The sequence below is a fragment of the Archocentrus centrarchus genome, chromosome 16 (genome assembly GCF_007364275.1).
Source record: "Archocentrus centrarchus isolate MPI-CPG fArcCen1 chromosome 16, fArcCen1, whole genome shotgun sequence".
Lineage (NCBI taxonomy): Eukaryota > Metazoa > Chordata > Actinopteri > Cichliformes > Cichlidae > Archocentrus > Archocentrus centrarchus.
Genome location: NC_044361.1, coordinates 12,697,668 through 12,724,043, shown reverse-complemented (window position 1 = coordinate 12,724,043; position 26,376 = coordinate 12,697,668). Strand labels below are relative to the sequence as shown.

At 39.1% G+C, this 26,376-nt stretch overlaps 1 protein-coding gene across 1 annotated transcript; it reads right to left on the bottom strand.

Annotated features, from left to right (window-relative positions):
• Positions 1 to 6,462: 6,462 nt before the first annotated feature.
• Positions 6,463 to 17,032, bottom strand: LOC115794046 (DEP domain-containing protein 1B-like). Its single transcript, XM_030749277.1, has 11 exons — positions 16,882 to 17,032; positions 13,660 to 13,925; positions 13,419 to 13,563; positions 13,041 to 13,168; positions 12,830 to 12,960; positions 12,682 to 12,729; positions 12,125 to 12,265; positions 11,835 to 12,001; positions 9,996 to 10,172; positions 8,860 to 9,042; positions 6,463 to 7,198 (listed from the first exon to the last, which is right to left on the bottom strand). Exons 1-11 carry the CDS (start codon positions 16,927 to 16,929, stop codon positions 7,034 to 7,036), a joined length of 1,599 nt encoding a protein of 532 aa, XP_030605137.1. The 5' UTR covers positions 16,930 to 17,032; the 3' UTR covers positions 6,463 to 7,033.
• Positions 17,033 to 26,376: the final 9,344 nt, after the last annotated feature.

The following is a 26,376-nucleotide window of genomic DNA, read 5'->3' as shown; positions in this document are numbered from 1 at the left end:
GTAAAATTGTGTGTTATTAGTTTAGTCAGACAGAACCACATTTTATGAATAACTAAAACCCCCCATCGATGGTAATTAAAGACCACAAACTTTTGCTCCATTTTTGACCTTTTATGCAGTGTTTGAAGGAATTGGACAACATATTGGTGATGTTTGCTGGTATTACGCCTTTTTTTTTTTTTTCCTTTGAAAACATAAACCTGCACATCAAAACTTGATACAGTTCATAACTACCAGTAACGATGAGTTCAGTGGGGGGGTGGGGTGAGGTAGAAGTTTTCTTTCCACCCTGCAACATCTTTGGAGGCGTGGGATTGTTTGCCTGTGAGATCAGGCAGGTGTCAACTGCTGAAAACTTCTGTAATAGCTTTTTCACTTCTGCTGTCACGCAAAAGCTTTTCTCTCATCAATCCCTGCTTAACATCTCACTGCTACACAAGCACTCTGTAGTTTTATATAATCTCTGTTATTATTACGATCAGCTAAGAGCTTTTTGTACGTACTTAGAGCAAGGTAAAAGATGATGGAGAAGAGTCAACAACTGAAGGTCGAGCAGACTCCATCACCCGCCTTTTTTTTTTTTTTTTATGCTCATGACCGCGCACCTGTAGCTGAGCAATAAAGTAATGAGGCAATGAGCTTCACAAGCAGTGAGTAATGAAAAGGAAGCCTTCCAGTCTTCAAATACCAGTATCTATCATAGGAACACAGTGAATGCAGTGCAAAATACTGGGGACTTAACTGTAAAAATAAAAATACCGGCAGCTGCGAGTGCTGCCTTTCAGCCTCCTGGCAGCAAAATTTCAAAGAATTAAATAGAAATCAAAATGAAACATCAAATAAAAATATTATTAAAAACTGAATATCCCTTAAGTACAATTACGTTCTTACCTGCATTATTGTGCCACTTTAAGTGACCAAGCAGTGATTTTTGTTACCGTTTCTTTCACATCTTTCACCAGGTGTTCAGGATTTTAACTATACTGTTGATTGTAATTGACATGTTTATTAGTGCATGCTAGGGTTTAATATTTTTCCCGAAAATGACATGAATCAAATCCCGGGAAATGACGAGCCATTTCCCGGGAATCCCGGGAAAAAGTTTATTTATTTTTTTATTTTAATTAGGCCTTCTGTAGCCTGTGTCGGCCTTAACCTATTCTGATATTGTAGAGGTAGCTTTCCAGCTATGTCCTGTTATGCCCAGTAGGGGGCAACGTCGGCTTGATTAACGCAATAAAACCTACATCTGGACATTGGAGTGCTCGAGCTATGCGGTGTTGTATCGTTCCTCAACACTCCCTTAACAAATATAATTCGAATATTCCTCCATTGTACATGGAATTATTCCAAGATATTTTACAACTGCTGGTGCAAAACAATACGGTTCATCTCCACACAGCATTGATAATGGCTCAGCCACGCTGTCGTGGCGACATCTGTTGCGCTATATCTCCACCAGTGGAACGCTGTAATAGTCACTGAAAAGTTAACTACCGTACTACACTATAATATGGCATAACACAGGGCCTTGAGTAATGCACTACGACTTGGTCATTACCATTCTGGCAACAGCAAATTTATAACACCGTGTCTGAGGGTTAAAGTAGGTTCGCTGTGAATCGTCTATTGAAAAACTGGCCAATCCTTATAGCCTAAAAAATATACATTTTCCTCAACTCCATTTTAAAAGCGAAATATGTTAAAGCAATCTATTTCATGATAATTTCTTCACACATTAGGCCCGTATCCTAATTCATGATTGTTAGTAAGCGGCTGCAAACGAGGAAAAGAAACACTCGAAGTTAAACAGATATTTCTTTATTGTTCAGGGCAGACATATTTTATAGGCTATATAATGCAATATAACAATATATAATAATATAAAATTATATAATACAAAATACCTTAGGGTAAACACATTGCCTACGATTTCAACAAATTAAAGAGGAAAAAAGTACAACTGTGTAATACCTCTATTAAAACGCTTGAGATGAAGCTGAAGCCTTAAACGGAGGCTGAACGTGCCTGAAATGAAGAGTAATGCTTTTCGCATTAAACGAACCCTTCTCTCAATATTTCCTTAAATTTAACTTTCTGAAGCTTTCTTTTATTTCTGAAAGTCAAATCGACGCGCGCGACTTTTTTCCCGGTTTCCCGTCTAACGTTTCCCGGGAAACGGGAAATGGTTCTGATCGCATTTCCCGGGAATCCCGGATCCCGGGATTAAACCCTAGTGCATGCAGGAACATAAAAATAAGGAAATGAGTCCCGTTATTTTACTTGGCCTAAAAAAAGCTTGGCTTCCAGTGTCCCTGCCAAGTGCATTTCAGACCCCCTGCTCATAAGTTTTTGTTGTAGCAGCTACAAATGCTTATCAGTACCCCCCCCCAAAAAAACCCAAAAAAAACCCCAAAACAAAACACTTGTCGGGTCACCCCTGAAACACCTGTCACCAGAAGCGAACATAACTTATGAATGCTCTCTTAATCAGTGTATTTTTACCTGCATTGTCATGACAGTGTACATAACCAAACAGTGATTATACTTCATTTGTCAAAGGCCTATTTCAACATATCAACTCTCCTTATTTGTAATTGGTAACAAGCAAAAAAAAATTAAACTTAAATCAATGCACCACTGAGTCAGTCCTTTAAACCTCATCATTTTAACTACAAACTGCAGCAATACTGACAGAACATTCCAAAGCATGTTCACATAAAAGGCAAAAACATCAAAAATAAAACAAGAAGTCTTTTAACACTTCTGTCAAACTGCACCCTGGCCTGAAATTCCACACACTTACAATCTGACAGCAGCAGGGTTATAATCATTATGAAAATTCACTGAATGCAAATTGGGAAAAAGCTTTGAATGTCATTTTGTCAAAAGACTGAAACAGTGGTGCTGTATATACTGAGCCACCGAGAAACCTGCAAAATAAAAATAAAAAAACTGCAGGTCAAAGTTGCTAAATTCCAAGGTGTCAGATTGACAGTAGATGCAGCTCAGCTATCATAGGAGATGCTTCCTGAGTAAATACACCTACGATATGGTTTTAAAAAAATCTTGTATCCTCATTCTTAATAAACGCTGACAGGTTGCATCTCAGAGATGCCCTGGACCTGATGTTAAAGGAGATCCCCCAGGACGCCATCCACACACGCACACACCTATAGAAACCAGCAACTCAAAAGCCAAAACATTTAACACCAAAACAACACTGGAAAAAAAACAAAAAAAAAACCCAACAACAAACAGCTGCATGAAAATTAATTTTTTATAGGAAAATCATCACAAACATTAATTTTCTTTTATCCTCCAGATTTTTCTTCCAGCACAGAGCAGCAATTAAAGTGTAACAGTTATTCCAGCATTTGTTTAAGGGCATTACGAAAAATCCACATAGAAGAATCGACATGCATCACTATAAAAATAAAACATTTTAAAGTCTCAAATTAAGTGAAAAACAACCTGATTGAAAATGACAAAGAAAACAAACATTTAAACAACATTTAAAAGTGAAGAATGAGATGCGTGGCACTGACACATGTACCAAGAACATAGTCCTTACATACAGAATAAAACCAACAAGATAAAAAAATATGAAATGGTTTGTCTACAGGGTGCAGTGTAGGACTCAAGTCAGTTAATTACATACAGTACACATATGTAAATTCAGTTTAGTTGTACAATGTACCGTATTTTTCGGACCATAAGGCGCACTGCCGTTTTTTGAGAAAGTTTAGGATTTTAAGTGCGCCTTATAGTCCGAAAAATACGGTACATAAAATGTAGCCCAAAGTTTTCAGACTGGGTAGCTTGTGTGTTAAAAATCTATGTAGTTGCAAATGAAATTATCTGCAGAAGCTCAACTAAAGCTCTACATTTCTGTAAAAATGTCACATACACTCACTGACCACTTTATTAGGCACACCATACTAGTACCAGGTTGGACCCCATTTTGCCTTCAGAGCTGCCTTAATTCTTCATGGCACAGATTCAACAACATGCTGGAAACATTCCTGAGATTTTGGTCCATATTGATATGATGGCATCACACAGTTCATCCATGATGTGAATCACCCATTCCATCATCCGAGAAGTTCTCTGATGGATTGAGATCTGATGAGTGTGGAGGCCACTTGAACACAGTGAACTCATTGTCATGTTCAAGAAACCAGTTTGAGATGTTAGACGTTTGCGACATGCCGCGATATCCTGTCATATCTCGGAGCAGAAATCAAGACTCAACAGATCAGGCAGTACCGTTTTTCTAATCTTCTAGTCCCATATTAATATTTGCATTAACAAACAGCTGAACAAGTGTACCTAATAGAGTGGCCACTGAGTGTCTATTCCCTTTCTGGGCAAGCTCTTGATATGTTCATCACTAAGTAACAGTTTACCTGGTCAAAGTAAAAAAAAATTGAGCCTCCAAAATTCAAATATTATCATGAACATTCCACAAAATTATTGGAAATGAAATGCAGGTCTGCACTGCTGAGAATCTGACTGATCAGAACACCAAGAAATGAATCTGAAAATTTCTGATATAGTCTATCTGTATATACCGTATTTTTCGGACTATAAGCCGCTACTTTTTTCCCACGTTTTGAACCATGCGGCTTATAGCCCGGTGCGGCTTTTCTGTGGATTTTTCTTTAACCACCAGGGGGCTCTTTAGCAGGATATGAATCATGGGACGTCAAAGTTGGAAATCAAAGAAGAAAGCGCCAACAAGTGCTAGCAGCAGGCACAAAAGAGATTTTTTTCAAACTCCCTCATCATGGAAACCACAAAAAGAACTTCCTATGATGCCGCTTTTAAGTTGAGGGCTATCGACCTGGCACTACAGGAGGGAAATAGAGCCGCTGCACGTAAGCTCGGCGTGAACGAATCAATGGTTCGGCGTTGGAGACGGCAGCGGGAAGAACTCATTGAATGCCAAAAGACGAGAAAGGCTTTCAGAGGACATAAAAGCAGGTGGCCTGAACTTGAAGATGTTCTTGAGGATTGGGTAAACACTCAGAGGGCAGGCGGCCGAGGTGTATCCACCGTGCAAATCCGTCTGAAAGCCAAATCGATTGCCCGCCAAATGAATATTGACAATTTTAATGGAGGACCGTCATGGTGTTTCAGATTTATGAGAAGAAAGAACCTGTCCATCAGAGCACGGACAACTCTCTGTCAGCAACTTCCCCCGGACTACCAGGAAAAAGTTACAAATTTCCGACAATTTGTTGAAACAAAGATCGCGGAGAACGCCATCGGACCAGACAACATTATAAATATGGATGAAGTGCCATTGACATTTGATATGCCTCTGACCAAGACTGTAAACAAGACAGGTGCATCATCCATTTTGGTGAAAACCACCGGACACGAGAGGACACATTTCACCTGTGTCCTGGGCTGCACCGCGTCTGGGAAAAAGCTCCCCCCGATGGTGATTTTTAAGCGCAAAACTATGCCGAAAGACCAACTCCCGAAGGACATTGTAGTTAAAGTCAACCAGAAAGGATGGATGGTAGAAAATCTGATGATGGACTGGTTAACGGAGTGCTACGGAAAGCGCCCAGGAGGATTTTTTCACCGGAAAAAAGCGCTGCTTGTTTTGGACAGTATGAGGGCCCACATCACCGATTCGGTGAAATCAGTCATCTAAAGAACCAACTCAATTCCCGCTGTTATTCCTGGAGGTACAACAAAGTATTTGCAACCCCTTGACATCAGTGTGAATCGAGCGTTTAAAGCAGCACTCAGGGTTGAATGGGAGGCTTGGATGACTAGCGGGGATAAATCCTTCACAAAAACTGGCCGAATGCGAAGAGCATCATTTTCTGAGGTCTGCCAGTGGATCCTAACAGCGTGGAGCAGAGTGAATGAATCCACCATCACCAATGGGTTCCGAAAGGCTGGACTGCTGCGTGAAGAGGGCACCACAGCTTCGGAGCCAGCTTTACCCCGGGATGACAGCGACACGGAGAGTGACACGGACATAGAGACAGAAAGGGTATGTGACGAAGCTGTTCTGAGGCTGTTCAACTCCGATACCGAAGAAGATGACTTCAGTGGTTTCAGTGTGCAGGAGGAAGATGAATAAACCAATCAATAACTTTTCTGTTTTGTTCGATCAGCACTTTTACTATGTTACACGCACCGTAACATAATCAGTTCAGGTAAAGCTAAACTTGTCATCTTTTTCTTCCTTTTCGATCAGCGCTGTTACTATGTTACACGCACCTTTCGGAAACTACCGTAATCAGTTCAGTTAAAGCTAAACTTGTCAACTTTTTCTTCTTTTTTAACCTTAATAAATTTGTTTACAAATTAATGTGATGGTGAATTGACTTGTTATAACTCAAATTTGGGGTTGTCTGTCCCCCTCTGCTGAGTGCCGAGTAATTGTGGAAAACCGAGAGCGGCGGAGATACCGGCGGCTTATAGCCCGGTGCGGCTTATATATGTACGTTTCCAGTTTTTTCCAAAAAATTTGTAGGTGCGGCTTATAGTATGGTGCGCTCTATAGTCCGGAAAATACGGTAAATCTTAAGACCTCTGTTATTTCAAGTGATAATGTTAACATCTAATAACCTGTTAATACTTTAAAAATGCATTTTACTCATTTTAGCTACCAAAGTACCAATACATAACTGTATTAATAATAAAAAAAAACCCTCAATCATTAACGGCTCTTTAAGTTTAAGTGCATCACTGTATAGTTCAAGTTTCCAATTAGAACAGTAAGGTGAAATTTATTAAAGGGTCAGTTCACCCGTCTGCATTCACTGCATGCAGTGTTTATAACCAAAGTTTGGAAAATGACCTTCTAAAAAGGAAATCTTCTATAACTTGAGTGAACAGCCCCTTTAAATCATCACCCTTGTTTACCAGTGCTACACAGACTATTGTTTTAGTACAAACTGTAGTAAATATAGTGTCTGTAATGGTGGAGAGAGCACCCTTACAGCCTCGCTCCTTGTCTTATGACTCTGAGGTTAAGATGTGTAGATGTGTTAGTGGCAGCAGATCAGGCCCTGAAACTCCAGCTTCTCTGAAAAGGCTGGAAGGGTTTCTTGATGTTGAAGAACATGAGATTAGGTTTGAGTCGTGGGGTTTTCTCAGGTATGACAGCAGCTTTGCTTTCTTCAGTGGGAAATCGACTGTGGTAGACCTCAGGGTAGGACTTCTGAAACTGAAAGGATGAGTAATGCATCTTTAGTTTACTGCACACACACACACACCCCTGAGACAAACGAACATTGTTGGGGATGTTAAGTGTCCAGCAGGTATTCTTTCTAGACCAGGCCTATTCAATTACTTTTTCTTCTGGGCCAGATTTGAAAATTTTGAGATGCCACTGGGCCGAAGACCCCTACTTATATTATTTCTTGAGATTTAACTCTAAATATGCTAACACCTGAACTAAGTCATAAAAATAAATAAAGGCTTTATACTGCATCATTTATTGATGAGCAAAATAATTCAAGTGCATTGCAAATTTTAACATTTGGTCCAAACCTTGACCAGAATATTTTTAACAAGGCATCTATTCACCACACATATGTTTAATAAAAAAAAAATGTAATAATAACTTTTTGCAACGGTAAAGTTTTCTATAACATTTTAGATGTATTTGCAAAAGTGCATTTGTTGAACTAGAAAGACCAACTGATGCAGTGCATTAAATATTTCAACAAAAGAAACTGCACCAAGTGAACACTTAATAACTGTAAAGTTAAAGCTTCTTCTGCATATTCAAAGTAATGCTGACTTAATGAGTTCAGTCTTAGAGTTCAGTCTTTGGGGTAAAATAAACATATTTATCAGTCCAAGCAGGGTTAAAACGGCGATTTTCATTGTCAATTTTATGTTTTTGATCTGTCAGTGATATATTTTGGCGGTTGTCGCACTTGGAGAGAGTATTCTGGGCTGGCATTGCTAGTGGTGCGTTCAAGTACAAGAGGAAGGGCGGGAATTTTTAAAACTGTCACAGCAAATATGATTTAAATGCGTTTTTGCAGCTTACGTTGGGTCAGTCAGGGGGTGGGCCAGTCAAAGGGGGTTCGCGGGCCGGATGTGGCCCCCGGGCCGCTAATTGAATGGCCCTGTTCTAGACCTTAATTTTATTAACTATGAAAAACTAAAAAGGAGAAATATAATATTCCCAGTATTCACGATTCCAACCAGATCAGTGAAATGAATGTAATCTGACAGGAATTCATTGAAAAAAGTGCTGGACACAAAACATGCAAACAAATATTCACTATTTTTTGATAGGCTAAAGATAATAATAAAATCTATGAGCAGTACGAAGCCCACTTTATGAGTCATTGCACATTAGCTTACATAAGGTACAGCTAGCCTAAATAATAGTGGAGCATTACCAGCTACACAAAGATGCAAAGAGCAACAAAAGATTTGAGGGTATGAAAAACAGAGTTAAAATCAAAAACTTAAACTCAGCATTCTTTATACAGAACCTGATGCCTTAAAAAAGAATAATAAATAAAGAAAAAGCTCTGCAACATCATCTGCTTTTAGTTGTATATGACTTGTCCCAGATCATCTGACTGCAAAATACGATCAAACACGGAAGCAGCAGACCTGTTGCTGCCGGTTGAAATGGTATTTTGATTAGCATCGTCTCCAGTAGGGTACTACAGGAAAACAAGTACAATGCAATCAGTCTTGGGAGTGGATTGATCCTGGCACATTCATAAAATACAAACTGTTCATATATAAATGTGTACAGTTTTTTTGTTCGAGAGCAGGTTAGCTTTGCCCTCAAAATCTCATGAGACAGGTCCAGTTGGCTCTAGCTTTAATGACATCATCCTTGTTGTGCAGGCATACCTGTTTTAGTCTTTTCCTCTTGTCTTTAGCAGGAAGTTCTTTGTCTGCAATCAGGCCTTCTAGCAACTGCTGTAGGGGGGTCTGAGTACCTATCACCCTCTGCTCCTCACACTCCACCCTGCTGATCTGTTTATAAAAAGCTGGAGATGCACTGAAATCTGTATCTGCACCTGCATATTTGATCTGATGGAAGACACAAAGACACAGCAACACATTAAAAAACACAAGGTTTACATTTCTGACAGTACAGGACAGAAGCTTGCTGTTGGAGTAAACGATACAAATCCATCAGGCCTTCATTTGATGTTGAACACATCAACATAGACGCTGTTCTCCATTTTCTGAAGTGTGACCAAAGTTAACCACATGCACACACCTAATATGAAACAACTGTGTGCACACACTTATCAGTGAAACCCCTCATCATCCAATGAAGCTGATCAAGAGCGCAGGGATGAAGTTTTATGGAAAACTATCCCACAAAGTCCGTCTCTGTCACACGAGTGGCTTTGTTCAATGATCAGCATGAAGCTGTTTTTCAATTTCCCTCACGCAGCGCTCCATAAAAAACAGCTGCGGAGATTATAATCACTAATACAAGCAGTACACCCCATACAGATGAAAATAAATCACATGCACACTTCTTTATTTTCAGAAATATTACAACAGTCAACCTTAAAACTGTGTGGTATTTAGAGTTATACATTTTATACTTTGTTTTCTGTTTGCAATGTATTTTGTTGTTACTTTATTATTTATATTTACATGTTTGAAATAAATAAATAAAATCAATAATTAGAGCCCGGCCAGCTATTTGGTGATTTAAAATTCTGATATTCCAATATTTTTTCTTTTCAGACACACATAACACAATCAGATTACCTAACATTTGTTATGCATAGCTACTTATTTACTTGTCTATGCTCTGCCCAACAGCTGGTTATTGTGTTTGCGGTGTTCAAGATGTGTGTTGTCAACAGGGAAGCTGTAGAGTGGACAAGGCTGAAGGACAAGCTATGCAACATCAACACTCATACCATGGATGAAGGGTGTTTCCCCTGTCTCAGATTATATCGGTTGGGCTCCAATGAATATCGAGCTACACTTCATTTCAACTGACTTGAATGTGTACCAACCTGTGCTCTTTTGAGGTGGGAGAGATGCTCTTCAACCTGGCAACGCAGCTTGGCAGGGACCTGGAAGATGGTGTTGTGGTGCTCCATCATGAAGGTCACCAATTTTGTGGCAAGCAACTCATCCAAGTCCATGTCGTCTGCTGAGCCCAGAACACACTGAGAGAACATCTGCACCATCTGGACAGACACCACAATGGCAGCTGGGTAAGAACATAACTGCCAGCAACGGTACCTTTCTTACATTACACCAATACTGAAGATTTACAAAACATGTTGCACCCGTCATAATACCAAAGTAATATCCACCTTTGTGAAGGTTACAGTGTCTGAATTTTGCATTAAATGTAACCTTCGTTCTCTGACCTTAATCCTGCATCCTGGGTCAAATTATTTAAGGTGCAAGCCACAACAATAGCTGATTTTTACTGATTGTGTTTTCAAGATCAAGAAGGAACTTTGCTCCTTAGATATTTATATTTACTTCATGGCCAGCTGTAGACCTACGCTGGATTTAAAATGTTGTTAGTCAGCAAATAGTAACCAAAGTTTCACACTTTTTCATTTAGATTTTAACTGGCCCCATTTGCAGAACATTGCTGTAGTGAGTTTTTTTTTTTATAAAGTATCCAGTTCTCCAGCAGTAATTTGTCTAATAATACCTCCTGGAACATGTTTTTATTGGGTCTTAATATATGAGAGGTGAAATGTGCCTGGGATTGTTACAAAGTAAGACAAATAATTATTAAGTAAGTAACTAATTATTATAATGATTGCACTGAAAAACACAAAACTTCTAATTTGTGGAAATAATACCGACACATCAACCTCCCTGAAAATCCATCTACATCTTTACTCCTATAAGGCAACAATGATTCTGCATAAACTGTTTCCCCAGAGCTTCAGTCTGTTTGTCCCTTTTTCTTGGTACCGCATACAAGACTATATTACCATAGTTCATTACAGCCTTATAAGAATATGTTTTTTTTTTTTTTTTGAATTTGAATATCATGTGGAGTCAATGGTTAAATACAAAGGCAATTCCAAAATTCTGAAAACATGATTGCCTAGCATAGTTAAACAATCTACCAAATGTGCCACAGGTATCTGACAATAACAACATGTGGAGTGGTGGAGGCAAGTGAAGGTGATGGACCAGTTGTCAAGACAACCAAATACCAGTATCCAACTGCATGTACAGTGTACAAAGTAATACCTTAAATTAACCTCAGTAACTCAAAGACATTCATCGATGTGTACGGGTGTTATTAAAATATTGTAAAAATGTTCAGATCCTAAAATAATAGTAATCTTTTTGTGAATTATGGGAGTTGTATCAAAGCTCACAACATGAGCTGCATGCTGTTCATAATGGTAGATCAACACTATAATATAGATTTATCTATAAAACAGTGTGTTGAAATGTTTTCACACATGAACTAGCAAAATCAGTTACACAGACTTTGTAGCAGGGAGCTGGCACATTAATGTCTGATCTGAAGTCAGCATCTTCATTCTTTCATGTACCTCTGTCAGCCATGTAGTAGTACAGTTAGGGGCTCAGCGCATGCATGAAAACAAATATAGATCCATTTGGTTGATTTTTATTATCAAATGTGGTTTTTAGTTGGCAATTAAGTGGTATTTAACGATTGCCATATCTAGTTATAACCTTTTTAAAAGCAGAATTATTTGCAGGACTATCATGTTTGCATGTAGTAATTAGTTCATCTGTTCCCCTATAATATCATGCCAATTTATGAGCTTTTTACTAAAACAATGGACTTAGGTAATCGGCAGAAGTAGCACTAAGTGTAGTAAATAAACTGCAGGATTATGTACCAGTGTGTGGGTAGCAATAGTGTCATTAAGAGGAGGCAGTTGGGGATTCTGGCAAACCCGAGCCATGAGACGCAATAAAAGCTGGAGGCGTCTGCGGTTGGGAGGTGGCAGTAGGAGACAGCTGACTTGCAGAGCCTCGGTGGCTACCTCCTGCACTTGCAGCAAACCTGCAGTGACACAATAAAAGAAAAGTCCTGTTCTCTAAGGGGAAACTTAAAGGTTAACAAAATGAACACCAGCAAACAGCGGTGCAAAAACACTGTAGTGAATCCACGTTGTGAAGCACTCACTGAGAATGTTGACAAATACTTCATACAGATGAAAAGTCAGCAGGGGTTCTTTAAGTCTCTGGAAGTAGTCTGCTACTGTTCTGAGAACATCCCTCTCGAAACCTGGGTACACCGGCTGCTTGCTTTCATTGCCGTTAGGCCCTGAGAAAGAAAACAAAGACAGTTTTATGCGTCCTCACAAGGATCAGTACAGGAAAGTTAATATTGAATACACACACATAAACAGAGAAAAAACACAAAGCTTTGTAAAAGACACCTAAAAATTACAACTATCTACAGCGCTGAAAGTCCAGAGTGAAATATCACCGATCTGAAACTCATTAACAACATGAAAGAAAATGAAAGTGAAATCAACTGTACACACTGGTCCTTGACACTTTAACGGCCTTCCTTATGTCAGTTAGGGTTTTGTCCCTACTGCAGTCCTGATTCCAAACATAATGAAACAGTCCCAAAGCAGATGCTGTTTTTTTTTTGTTTGTTTTAACAAGAACGATTTAGTCAACAAAAAAAAAAAGTTACACTATACTAATAAAGATCCTGACTGTTATACTTACAGTTAGCAAGGCATTTCATTGCAGATACCACCCAATAGGGCATGTCCTCTAGAAATACAAAGGGAACAGATAAATCATAGTAATAGTGCAAGTTTCAACAAAGAAACAAAGTAAATAATAGTTCTTCCGGGGAAACAATGCAGCATACCGGCTTTGTTCTCCAATACGACTATGCCTGATTTATTGACACTGAACACATTGTGAACAATGTGTTTACCATTCACATGTGTTGGGTTTAAAACACCATCCAGTGTCTTCAGACCCAGCACTCTCTGCAAACTAAAACAGAGTCAGAATTAGACCTCCAAACAACATAAATAACTGAAGTGTTGAAAAAGTAACGTAAAGTGGTAACACACTGTGCAACTGTCATTGACTTCCACACGTGATCCACTTGTTTTGAAGTTATCTCCTTCCTGCGTATGAGCTTGCATTCATGCACGTCACCAATGGCAACGCTGTGCCTTTTATTCCACAAATCTGAAGTCTGATTAAAAAGGAGGAAAAAAAAAGGTTACTTTTAAATCCACGCTGAGCAAACACTGTAAAAGGAATCGCTGAAACTGTTTCAGTCACTGCAATCAAATAAAAACTATGTTTATATACAAATCCCAATTTATTTAATGTTGACTTCATATCAGAGGAGCGTTCTTGAAAACATAGGACAGAACAGAGAAAGAGGAGGTATAAAAGGAGCTAATGATAGCACAGGAGGGGCTAGAACATCTCTTTCTCACCAAGACAGCAGACTTCACAGGTGCGATGTTCTCCTGCTGAGGCAGCTCCTCATAGTCATCCCAGCGGATGAGTCTGGGCAAGTCACTGCAATCTTTTATTAGAGGCCTTGCTGGATAAGACTTGAGGGGAGACCGTGTTGGGAATCTGGAGAGACAGTCAACAGCACCGGGCTCAGCCAAAGAGGGAAAGAGCTGCACTTGCTGAATTGAGATTAACTGTAGTATGGAAATGCATCAGTACCTGTACAAATGGCCACTGTCCTCAAAGTCCTCTGTCCCATGTCGGCCTTTGATGTCTTCAATGACATGGGCCTTGAGGAACTTCCTGAGCAGCTGCAGGGTCTGGTAGCGGGTCACCTCAGGGCCAAAGTTGTGATTGTGTCTCAGCAGGTCGTGCAGATAATCCACAGCCTCGGTTCCCGTGAAACTGCAGTCATAGCAGCGAAAGTGTGCCCAGTGCCTTTTAAGTGGCATGCCACCACGGAAAAGTTTGATAGTTTCATTCCACTGCATAATATCAAGGCAGAGAACGTGTGGTCAGAAACACTGCAGAAGGTATTACACATTATCTGATATTTGATAACAAAAATGTCACAGCTAGCATGTTTATTGACAAATTTAAATAAATTTAGTATAACATGGGCTACTGGCACTTTTGTACTAATATGATGACACCAAGTTCAAGTGCTCACTGACATTTAAATGCCGTTTTTAGTTATGGTTTCATACATAATGTTGCAGCATCACATCTGCATGCATGATGCCCATTAGTTACTTTAAGATGGCTATGTTTTCAAGCCATCCTGATCTGATACAGTGATTTATTTAAATAGGAAATGTAGGACAGACACTGATATGGATATCATGATGGTTTAAAGCTTGCAAGGTCTGCTCTGAAACTGCTCTAACTACTCCATTATCCTCCTGTCAAGGAAAAAAAAAAAAGGATTTGGGCATCAACAACAAATAAAACACTATCTCATCATAGTGGTTTTGGATGCATTACGATCATAGACATTATACTGTTACAGAAAAATAAAAGGCTTTGAGCTTAGATAAAAGCCAAGAGAGAACAAGAAAGAGGGTGGGAGAGAGAATGAGGCTACACAAGGTCTTTAATACCTGGAAGAATCTCTGGGAAGAGAAAGCTTTGCCCTGGCTGGTCTCAATCATGGAAAAAGTTTAGAAGCTGGCAAGGAATGTACACTATATTGCCAAAAGTATTCACTCGCTTGCCTTCACATGCATATGAACTTGAGTGACATCTCATTCTTAATCCATAGGGTTTAATATGATGTCGGCCCACCCTTTGCAGCTATAACAACTTCAACTCTTCTGGGAAGTCTTTCCACAAGCTTTAGGAGTGTTTATGGGAATTTTTGATCATTCTTCCAGAAGCACATTTGTGAAGTCAGACACTGATGTTGGACGAGAAGGCCTGGCTCACAGTCTCTGCTCTAATTCATCCCAAAGGTGTTCTATCAGGTTGAGGTCAGGACTCTGTGCAGGCCAGTCAAATTCTTCCACACCAGACTCACTCATCCATGTCTTTATGGTCCTGCTTTGTGCACTGTTGCACAGTCATGTTGAAACAGGAAGGGGCCATCCCCAAACTGTTCCCACAAAGTTGAGAGCATAAAATTGTCCAAACTGTCTTGATACGCTGAAGCATTAAGAGTTCCTTTCACTGGAACTAAGGGGATGAGCCCAAATCCTGAGAAACTCCCCACACCATAATCCCCCCTCCACCAAACTTTACACTTGGCACAGTGCAGTCAGACAAGTATTGTTCTCCTGGCAGCTGAAAAACCCAGATATGTCCTTTGGATTGCCAGACAGAGAAGCGTGATTCATCACTCCAGAGAACACGTCTCCACTGCTCTAGAGTCCAGTGGTGGCGTGCTTTACACCACTGCATCTGACGCTTTGTATTGTGTTTGGTGATGTAAGGCTTGGATGCAGCTGCTTGGCCGTGGAAACCCATTCCATGAAGCTCTCCACGCACTGTTCTTGAGCTAATCTGGAGGCCACATGAAGTTTGGAGGTCTGTAGTGACTGACTCTGCAGGAAGGTGGTGACCTCTGCACACGATGCGCGTCAGAATCCACTGACCCCGCTCTGTTATATTACATGGACTACCACTTCATGGCTGAGTTGCTGTCATCCCCAATTGCTTCCACTTTGTTATACTAACACTAACAGCTGACTGTGGAATATTTAGTAGTGAGGAAATTTCACAACTAGACTTGTTGCACAGGTGGCATCCTATCACAGTACCACACTGGAATCACTGAGCTCCTGAGAGCGACCCATTCTTTCACAAATGTTTGTAGAAGCAGTCTGCATGCCTAGGTGCTTGGTTTTATATATCTGTGGCCATAGAAGTGATTGGAACTACTGAATTCAATGATTTGGATGGCTGAGTGAATACTTTTGGCAATATAGTGTATGTTAGTGCAAAGGGTGGAAAACCATAACAGTTTTTAGAGCTTCTTTTTAAAGAAAAAGACAATGGCTCAAGGGATTAAAACAACAACAACTACGCAATTACACTGTGTACTTGTGACCTTGAATAAATTGAGACTGAACTGCAATAAAAACTGATCCAAGTACTACATAGCAGAAATCAGATTTACAAGAGTTAAACAATATAGTCAGAAACCTGAAAAGACCCTGACTGTTATTGAGTGAAGGCCTTCCACTGTACTGAAACTCAAAAGCTGATTTCTCAGCAACAGTGGCAAACTTTAATTTTGTATCTCATTTAAGCTGATGGAGCACAATGGTCTTTTTTGACTCGGACATGTCACAACGGGAAAATAATAGGTGCTAATAATGAAATTAATGACAACTGAACTCCATTTATCTGCTTCTGTTTCAGTGTCCTGCTTTAAATGGGGAGCTACGCTGTGGTGGGCACTTGAATAGAAATAGGACCACAGAGGAGTCAAAATGTGTGCTGTGTAAGCCCCACAAACAGTAATCATTATGTTTGCATATGTAGGCTTCAGCGCTGATTAAAATACTTGTTTTGGACTTGAAAGTGTTTAAAGACGTCAAACCTGTGCATGCACGGGAAAAGAGCTGATAGTAACAGCAGAGTGTGTTGTGTGTCATGCTTTTAAACAAAATACAGAGTGCCAAGTGTGTTAGTGACAAGTAACTACATATTATATAGTATGCAAACACATGAAACACGCGTGATAACAGGTTACATTAAAACTAGCCACTCTAACACTAAACGGGCTCGTAAACGCTTTAAAACCCCAACTGATACTGTTAAGTGCTGCTTATTAGTTCAGCTTATGGACTAAACTGTGTTTGAAGGAACGCAAGTCTTTTTAGTATAAGTTTAATTTACACTGACACGATGGATGGGTGGAAAGTAAATAACTATCTACCCTCACTTTCACATTAATTTAAACCATTTCAGCGTGACGTCGCTAAACTTAACAACACTCACCAGTTTCGTCGCCCTGTATGGACCCGGTCCAATAACTGTACTTTCCATTATAATACGGGAAACTCACTTCCCTTGGACACCAACATGGACACAGAAATATTTTTTTTAACTTGTCAAAAGCAAAATGAATACGGGAGTCTGGACAGAAACGTTGCTGCCAACTTTGAATCTGCTGCGTCACATTATTTCTACGACGTGATTAGCCAGCGAGATGATCACGTGACCAGCAGTAGTGACGCGACTATAAATAGATGTGGCAGCGCGCTACATCAATGTTTCACACGTCTGCTCAAAAACAGGATACAGTGGTTTAGGTTAATAAGGCGAAAATAGGTACATTTTAACTACGTGACTTACTTGTGAAAGGTTTGGTGCTGTGTCTTACACACAACGCAGTTTTCACGTTAATGGTGATTGTACCAGCTGTGACATGAAATGCCATAGTCAATTGTTTTAGCTGGAAAGGACAGAATCCTTGGACTCTGTTTACCATGGAGCTCTGCGTTTTATCACCAATTTAAAAAACCTGACACATCATTGTGTGTCGTATGCCCGGCTTGGATGGTCCTCCTGGTCCACCTGCAGTCTGAATCACTGATATATTCTTATATACAAAGTTGTTCTGGGTCTGCTACCTTCTTCTATCATCCATCAGAAATCCACAAGAAGCTATCTCTCTGTTCCCATGACCATAGGCGTAGGAACCAGGGGGGACGGAGGGGACGTGTCCCCCCCAATATTGGAGACAGGTGCGTTTGTCCCACCCAAAAATTACACAGCGGAGGAGAAAAATACTTGATTTTGAAATCTTTAACTCGCGTGCTTTTATTTTAAAGGCGCAACATAGAGTCATGTCACTGCACCTGGTTCCTGATCACCAGGGGGCCCCCAAGCTCACATACATTTGTAATGAAACTTTTTTTTTTAACATGCTAGTGCACTGGTAACATTTGTCTATGCACTTGTAGCATTTATCTGTGCATTGGTAACATTTATCTGTGTACTGGTAACATTTATCTGCGTACTGGTAACATTTGTCTATGCACTAGTAACATTTATCTGTGCATTGGTAACATTTATCTGTGTACTGGTAACATTTATCTGCGTACTGGTAACATTTATGTGTGCATTGCTAACATTTATCTGTGCATTGCTAACATTTATCTGTGCATTGGTAACATCTGTGCACTGGTAACATTTATCTGTGCATTGGTAACATTTATCTGTCCACTGGTAACATTTATCTGTGTACTGGTAACATTTATCTGCGTACTGGTAACATTTATGTGTGCATTGCTAACATTTATCTGTGCATTGCTAACATTTATCTGTGCATTGGTAACATCTGTGCACTGGTAACATTTATCTGTGCATTGGTAACATTTATCTGTCCACTGGTAACATTTATCTGTGTACTGGTAACATTTGTCTATGCACTAGTAACATTTATCTGTGCATTGCTAACATTTATCTGTGCATTGCTAACATTTATCTGTGCATTGGTAACATCTGTGCATTGGTAACATTTATCTGTCCACTGGTAACATTTATCTGTGCATTGGTAACATTTATCTGTCCACTGGTAACATTTATCTGTGTACTGGTAACATTTGTCTATGCACTAGTAACATTTATCTGTGCATTGCTAACATTTATCTGTGCATTGCTAACATTTATCTGTGCATTGGTAACATCTGTGCACTGGTAACATTTATCTGTGCATTGGTAACATTTATCTGTGCACTGGTAACATTTATCTGTGCATTGGTAACATTTATCTGTCCACTGGTAACATTTATCTGTGTACTGGTAACATTTGTCTATGCACTAGTAACATTTATCTGTGCATTGGTAACATTTATCTGTGTACTGGTAACATTTGTCTATGCACTAGTAACATTTATCTGTGCATTGGTAACATTTATCTGTGTACTGGTAACATTTATCTGTGCATTGCTAACATTTATCTGTGCATTGGTAACATTTATCTGTCCACTGGTAAGATTTATCTGTGCACTGGTAACATTTATCTGTGCATTGGTAAGATTTATCTGTCCACTGGTAACATTTATCTGTGCATTGGTAACATTTATCTGTCCACTGGTAACATTTATCTTTGCACTGGTAACATTTATGTGTGCACTGGTAACAATGATTTATGCATTTGTAACAATTGTCTGTGCACTGGTAACAGTTCTTTATGCATTGGTAGCATTTGTCTATGCACTGGTAACAATTATCTATGCACTAGTAACAATTATCTATGCATTGGTAACTATGCACTAGTAACAATTATCTATGCATTGGTAACTATGCACTGGCAACATTTATCTATGCATTGGTAACAATTGGTAAAAATTGCTAAAATGGTCAGATATGGCTCAAAAAAGTATGCCAACCTATGGCTGCATCCTTACTGAAACCCAAAGACTCTTACCAGACAAAACAGCAGCTGAAATAACAGTGAAATAACAGAGAATATGAGAGTATATAAAAACTATTACATGGGACAGTTAGAGCAAACTTCACTTTCCTTTTACTCTTATTGTATTTACTTAGCAAGGACATTGGAGAGGTTGCATTCAACTCTAATACATTTGACTAACTCCCAGCTTTGTAAACATGTCCCATTTTGTCCCACACAAACACTTTGCTTGTTGGGATCTGGTCACCCTAACTAGTACATTTGGTGCTTCAGTTTGCCCACTGGGGATGCAAATATAAAACACTGAGCAGTAAAAATGTATACTTAATGTATGTACTGTATACTGGGGAGGACAAAGCAGCCTGGCTAATGCAGTGCTTGATAGGCAATAAGAGCTTAATGCTCAAATGATACACCAGTGACACTGTGTTTTATCCAAAACCACAACTACAGCTCTCTGGATACACTGAAGGCTTGGCAGGAAGGCATAAAGGAGATTACAGAGGATGAAGAACAGGGAAATAATTGTAGCCATGTCCTTCTCAAAAACCAGGCAGGATCAGTGTGGTTAATAATTCAAACACCACACAGATCCACAGAAGATGGCTGCACCAATTCTTTAACTTGCTTTGCAACATTTAAACTGAAATTTAACTCTCACATGAAAAAGGACCCACAGAGCACTGTTTGTTGAAATAACTCAATACCAGTTTCTGTTTCTTTGAACAGCATCTATATCTTATAAGGGAAACCCCGAATTCATATGAACAAGCAGATTTTTTACTTTAATGTGGATCAAATTTGAGAGTTGGAGGAACATTAAAAAGTATTTCTGCTTATTTGCTGTCTTTCTAAAATTGCATTGTATAACATCCATTTTCTGTTATCAGCAAGACAGAGGGAGATGGAACTGGCATGAATTTAAGGCCCTGATATATTACAGTGACTGCAACACTGGCTGCAACACACCTGGCTGCTATGTAACTCTGATAAGATTGTTGTCTTATCAGAGTCCGATTTTTGCAAACCACATGCGCACAAAAAAAATTAACTAATCCATTAGAGCTGAAAATATGTCAGTTGTTTGCAGCACATTTGCTGTAGGAGCACCAAAAAGAAAAAAAAATCCATTTAGTATGCTGATTCACGTACTGTGACGAAAACCACTGGTTTTATTGAACAGCCTCTGGCTGCAGAAATGTGGCAAAAAATCAGAAAGGTCAAGAGAGAGCTGTAAAAAGGTGAAACATCAGATTAACAGAGGGAGAGTCGATTGGCACCTTGAAATGAATTCTGGCAGTGAGAGTGTTCTGTGACTCCAAAAAAACCTGAACAGCTGCGTAACTGAAAAAAGCTTGGATGAAAATGGTACCAGCATACTGTAATCATTCAGGTTTTATCATTCAAAGGACTGCATTTTATTCTATTACACTGGTCAACAATGATTTTGCTACCTGGAGAAAAATACCTGATAGAAGGCATTTCAGGTATGCTGATTCCAAATCTACAATCAGAATTTCTCTAGCACACTCAGGTTCTTGAGTTATGCATATGTCAATATTTAGCTGATGTATTGCTGTATTGGAGCTTCTCACGCAAATGTAGAGTGTGCTAAGATTTTCTAATTTTGAAACTGAACAGAATTTAGCATTAATTTGGGTGATTTGGGCGTGCTGAATCCAAATATGATCATTAAAATTCAATCAGCTAAAGTTTAACTGCCAATATTGAGGATCAACAATGCCAGAAATTTGCAATTTCTTATAGTGACTGCTTTGATCTGTCAATAGATAAAAACAAAGTTTTAGTGCTACATCAACTGATGGAATAGTGTTTCTGGGGCAGTCCAAAGTGATGCCAAGCTTAAAGCTGGGAACTTTGATGGACTCCAAGTCCGTGAGCTTATTAGAGACAAAGACTTTCCATCTAAGCTGTGTCAACATTAATAACTCCAGTGAGAACCCCCCCCCCCCCCCCCCCCCCCCCCCTTCCAAACCAGATTTCATTTCATTTGAGAAATGTCTCTCTTCACATTGCCTTGCCTCCGATGGCGTTGACGTCTCAGTGAAATGTGATGGCAATAACATTTACAACAGGTAGAGTTAAGATCCTCAGGGTCAATGCAGTACCAAGGGAACTAGGGCTGGACATCATTGTCACTATTTTTAGAGCAAAGGAAGTAATTTTGTGACCTCAGCAATACTAGACTGACACTGGCAATAACCCATGATCAGTACCTCACAATATATTATATGTTATTGCTATGATTTCAAGCACAATACAATTTCATTTGGATGAATTTATACAAAAATCCCAATAAGACAACAAAAAGCAAATTTGACATAAGCTGTGTTAAGTACTCATCCCCATATATGGCAGCAAAAATAATAAGTAAATAATGCAGCTCAAGCACCCTCAGTTTGCACAGGGATGTTAAATGAACCATCATTTATTCCTGCATTGGCTTTGAGCCACAGGTGTCACGGAGAATACATCAGGTGATGAGAAGGTGCAGAGGGGCTTCATTTACAGCATGACGCCGCCTTCACTGTAGTACACGGAGACGATGGTGAGGACTGGTAATTTTAGCCAACATTTCAAATGAGTCAAATCCAACAAGTCTCAGTCATCACTGTTCTTTTAATTAACTCTGAAAATGGGTCCCAAGGACACATCACACACTTTGCCACTGGCATAGCAGCTGGGCTGATTTTGTTCAGGATGATTTGCTCCAAAAAAGATTTATAGATACATCGCACCTTTTTAACTGAACTCTGGTGGATGTTCAGTAACTTTGAAATGTCCTTTCTCTGACTCCTGCCTCCCCATCATCCTTTAATGAAATTGCTCTTATAGTGGGAGTTTTTCTATGATAACCACTCACCCAAGGTTGGAAAAATCAGCTATGAAAGGAGATCTGTATTCACTTTGACACTAAATGTTCTTTTCCCGTCATGTCAATATTCTCAATAAAGCCTCATTAAATCCCTTTTGACTCAGTGTTCATTTTGATGCCCATACAGAACCACTCAGAACAGAAGGTTTTTAATATAACAATAAATAAAGATTTGGAGAAAAGGGGACAGGTCTGTCAGAAACATCGGGGCAGGAAATGATCGAACACGTCTATTTAAACCATTTTATGTTATATGAAAGGCTCTGTTCACAGGCTTGCTCCACAGAAATGAGAGTTCATGGATAAATTCCCCCAAGGGCTGCACAGACTTGCCAGGCACATATTGAAGGGGTTTGGATAATGCGCAAGCCATGACATGGTTTTACCAGGCAGGGTAATAAAAGCTAAAACAAGAGCAAGGTGGTGTGGTGGACTAAAAAAAAAAAAAAAAAAAAATCAAATCAACACATCCCGTGACAACAACGCATTGCAGTTAGAAACACAGAGCAGTGGTAACACAATTATCGGGAAACAGAGGGTGAGGGTTTGTCAGGACGTAATGGTGGCTGGTAGCTTACTTGTGTTGATTGCACATGACAGGTGTCTCTGGGATCTTTTTGCAATGATCTCACACACACACACACACACACACACACACACACACACACACACACACACACACACACACACACACACACACACACACTGAAAGCCATTCAAGTGTAGCTATGTTGAACACATATATGGGTGTGAAGCTAGTAAAACATGACTAATTATATGCATAGTCTAAAAGATGATTGTATCTGCTATGATGTCACCCATTGAGTTGGGCTTTTTTTGTTTTCAAGGGTCATTAGCTCATAAGCAGTAATTTACCAGTTACAAGTTGTAATCCAATTAGCATAAACTGGATAATCCTGCTCTCTGATAATTAGAATGACCAAAATTTGCTAAATGGACTCAAGCTTGCTCAGTATGCCCCAAATTGATGACTGAGTCCATAAATTCACCAGGAAAGTGTTTGCAGAGGTCAGGGCTGGTTGCCCACAGACGTCTACAGGGCCAGTCTTTTTGCAGCCACAGGTATAAGACACTCCTGTGTTGACCTCACTTTTCATACCTGGAAGCTACACTAACCCAAACTAGTACAGGGACAATGAGTTTTCCAACATCCTTAATGTTTTTTTGCCTTCTCCAGACAACTTGGAGGTAGGTGAAGTTGTGCTCCCTTTAAATGAAACTAACATGGTGTTATGAGAATTGACACATGCTGTATCCATCTTCCCATAGCCTATCAGAGGGCACACTGCTATAGTTGTTATATTGGCTGCTGCAGAGTGCACACGCATGCCTATAGAGTCACTGGACTAGTAGTAAAGTACGACTATACTATTTTCAATTTTGATGACCCACAGTGGCAGGAAGCAGTACAGACAACAATCAGAAATGCATTTCCAGGAACACAGAAGACAAATACAACACCATTTTTTTTTTTAAAACAATATTGTCTATTAGAATAAGACTCTACAATCACATAACATTTTGAATTTACTTTGTCAATGTAGTTCTTACTTGATTAAAATTTAAGAGAAGGGATATAATGGGGACCTGTGCAGGATGTGCCTTGTCATTCGCCCTATATCATCTAAGATAGGCTCCAGCCCCCCTGCAGCCCTGAACTAAATAAGTGGAACAAAGTGGATGGATGGACTTGTTACAGTACACACGCACAAAAAGGGAAAAAAGAGATCATGGCTAAGATGGAGATTGTCCAATGGAAGTTAGAACCTCAGAGAGTACTGTTCAGTGCAACAGATATGCATATGTTAATACATTAGTTTAAGGTATTATTAGCTGCATCATTAAGCATTGCCAAAAATTGTTAATAATGTAGGAAAAGGCATAAAAAAAACCCCAATCCTAGACACGCACATGCAATATGCTGTCTGTGAGGGTCACAGCAATTTGAAAATGGCAGCAGGTCATGAGGTTATCATGTGGTTTAAGACATGTTGAAATCTGCAGTTCATTCCCACTGTGCACACTCTAGTGGTTCAAAAATGAGACAAAATGGACTCAGAGAACAAGAGCTGATGGGAGCTCAGCTTCTGATTCAAGTGATGGCCTGGTCTTTCATCACTTCAGAACATACTAGTCTAATACTCGTGACCAGAAAATGTATTTTGGTGGAAAAACCAAGGTGCTAAATATACAGACTTCTCTAAGGTTCAGATACTAATTTACCACAGCTCTAATTACATAACACTAGATCCTTCATGTTTATGTGGGTGCAGTTCTTAAACAGGTGGCAGCAATTTCAAAATCCAGATGAAATCTAGACGTCACAGCTAATTACTGGTAAAAACAAAGAAAAGATGCAACCCTAATTAAAAAAAAAAAAACAGGACAAAATTAAAAAAAACAATGCAGTGATTTGCAAATCTCATAAACATATATTTTATTCAGAATATAGAAAATATATCCACTGTCTAAACTGAAAAAAATGTAAGTTAATTTTGAATTTGATGGCAGCAGCACACTTTGACTGGGCCATGTTTACCACTGTGTAGCATCACCTCTTCTTTTAACAAGAATCCATACATTTCTGGGAACTGAGGAGGCCAGATACTGGACCTTTGGGACAGGAATCTTGTTCTATTCTAGTCTGATATGGGATTAGGTGGAATGTGTACTGAGATATATCCTAGCTGATAACAAGCTGGATGGCTTCGTTTCTGGCTCATGTTTACATGGGTTCTACTGAGTGCCCTTTTAGTTGCATTCTGTTGTTATTTATATTTATATATTTATATTTAAAAAATCAGTAACTGGATAAGTTCTTTAATTTAACATTTATAAAAAATGATGCTATTATATATCACCAGTATCTTGCTTATTCATATTAACAGTACAAACTTTGAACACATTTTATACTTTTCTTTTTTGCTTAGTGAAGGGGAAAAAAAGCTTCATCAAGTCATAATTTCTAGTGATGATGAGGTTGGGAATCTGTCGTCTCCACCAGGATTTCCTAATGATCAATAGGAGGGAGGAAATGTCCAACTGTAGCTGGAGGAAAATGTCATCAGCTCTAATTCATCCTGTCCACCCGGACCATTGTGGACAGGAAGAATTAGAGTTAGAACTCTTTTTCACACTGACACAGGACTGGCTGTTCAATTACACTAATAGTAGGCAATAGCAAAGTCAAGTTTAGAGTGGTGCCCAGTTGACACATAAATTAAATTAATAAATCGTGTATTTCATAAACTCTAACTGTAATATCTGTAATGTTCACACAGCTATGTTTTCTGTGTTTTGGTACCAGTGCAATGCAGACAATAATGCCTAGTTAAAAAAACAAACAAAACGAAAACAAGATGAGGTCACACAATGCCTCATTTGGATTATACTGGGAAACATGATTAGATCATATTAAACAGCCAAGCTTTTACTGCATGATGTTAAAAGCCTGTTTATTTCCAAAAAAAAAAAAAAAGGCAGTATGTAAAATGTAAATAAAAAGAGAATGCGATGATTTGGAAAATATTTAAAACCTGTATTAAATTACAAATAGCACCAAAATATATTAAAGGTTCAGTTTTCTGAGATATTCTTCAGACCATCACAGTGTCTTAGTCTGGTTTCTCAGGTAGCAATTCATAGCTCATATACTATCATACCAAATAGTATACGGTATTAAAATGAAAAAACAATCAAAACAAAAAGCACACACCAAACTGCAGCTTATATCCACGGCTAAGATAACAAATTATTGCACAAATTATCCCACTTTCCTGTCTATCTCCACTGGAAAACTATCAAATAAAGCCACAAAGGTGAAAAAATATCTTCCAAAAAAAAAAAAAAAAAAACAAAAACCAAAATTATATGAGGAATCGCACACTAATGCAATCCACAATTAGTCTGCCTAAACAGTTCAAAAGTGTGACAAACACTTACTCTTGTGCTTTCATGCTGTAGAAACCAGCAGTAGTCACCCATTGTGTTTGTGTTATAGCACCCCTGGTACCTGGTCTCCATTTCAGAGATATCTTGATGGAACCTTTCACCATGCTCCAAATCTTAATTTGGAGCATGGTGAAAGGTGTAATTTTAAAAACCTTCTGTTCTGAGTGGTTCTGTATGGGCATCAAAATGAACACTGAGTCAA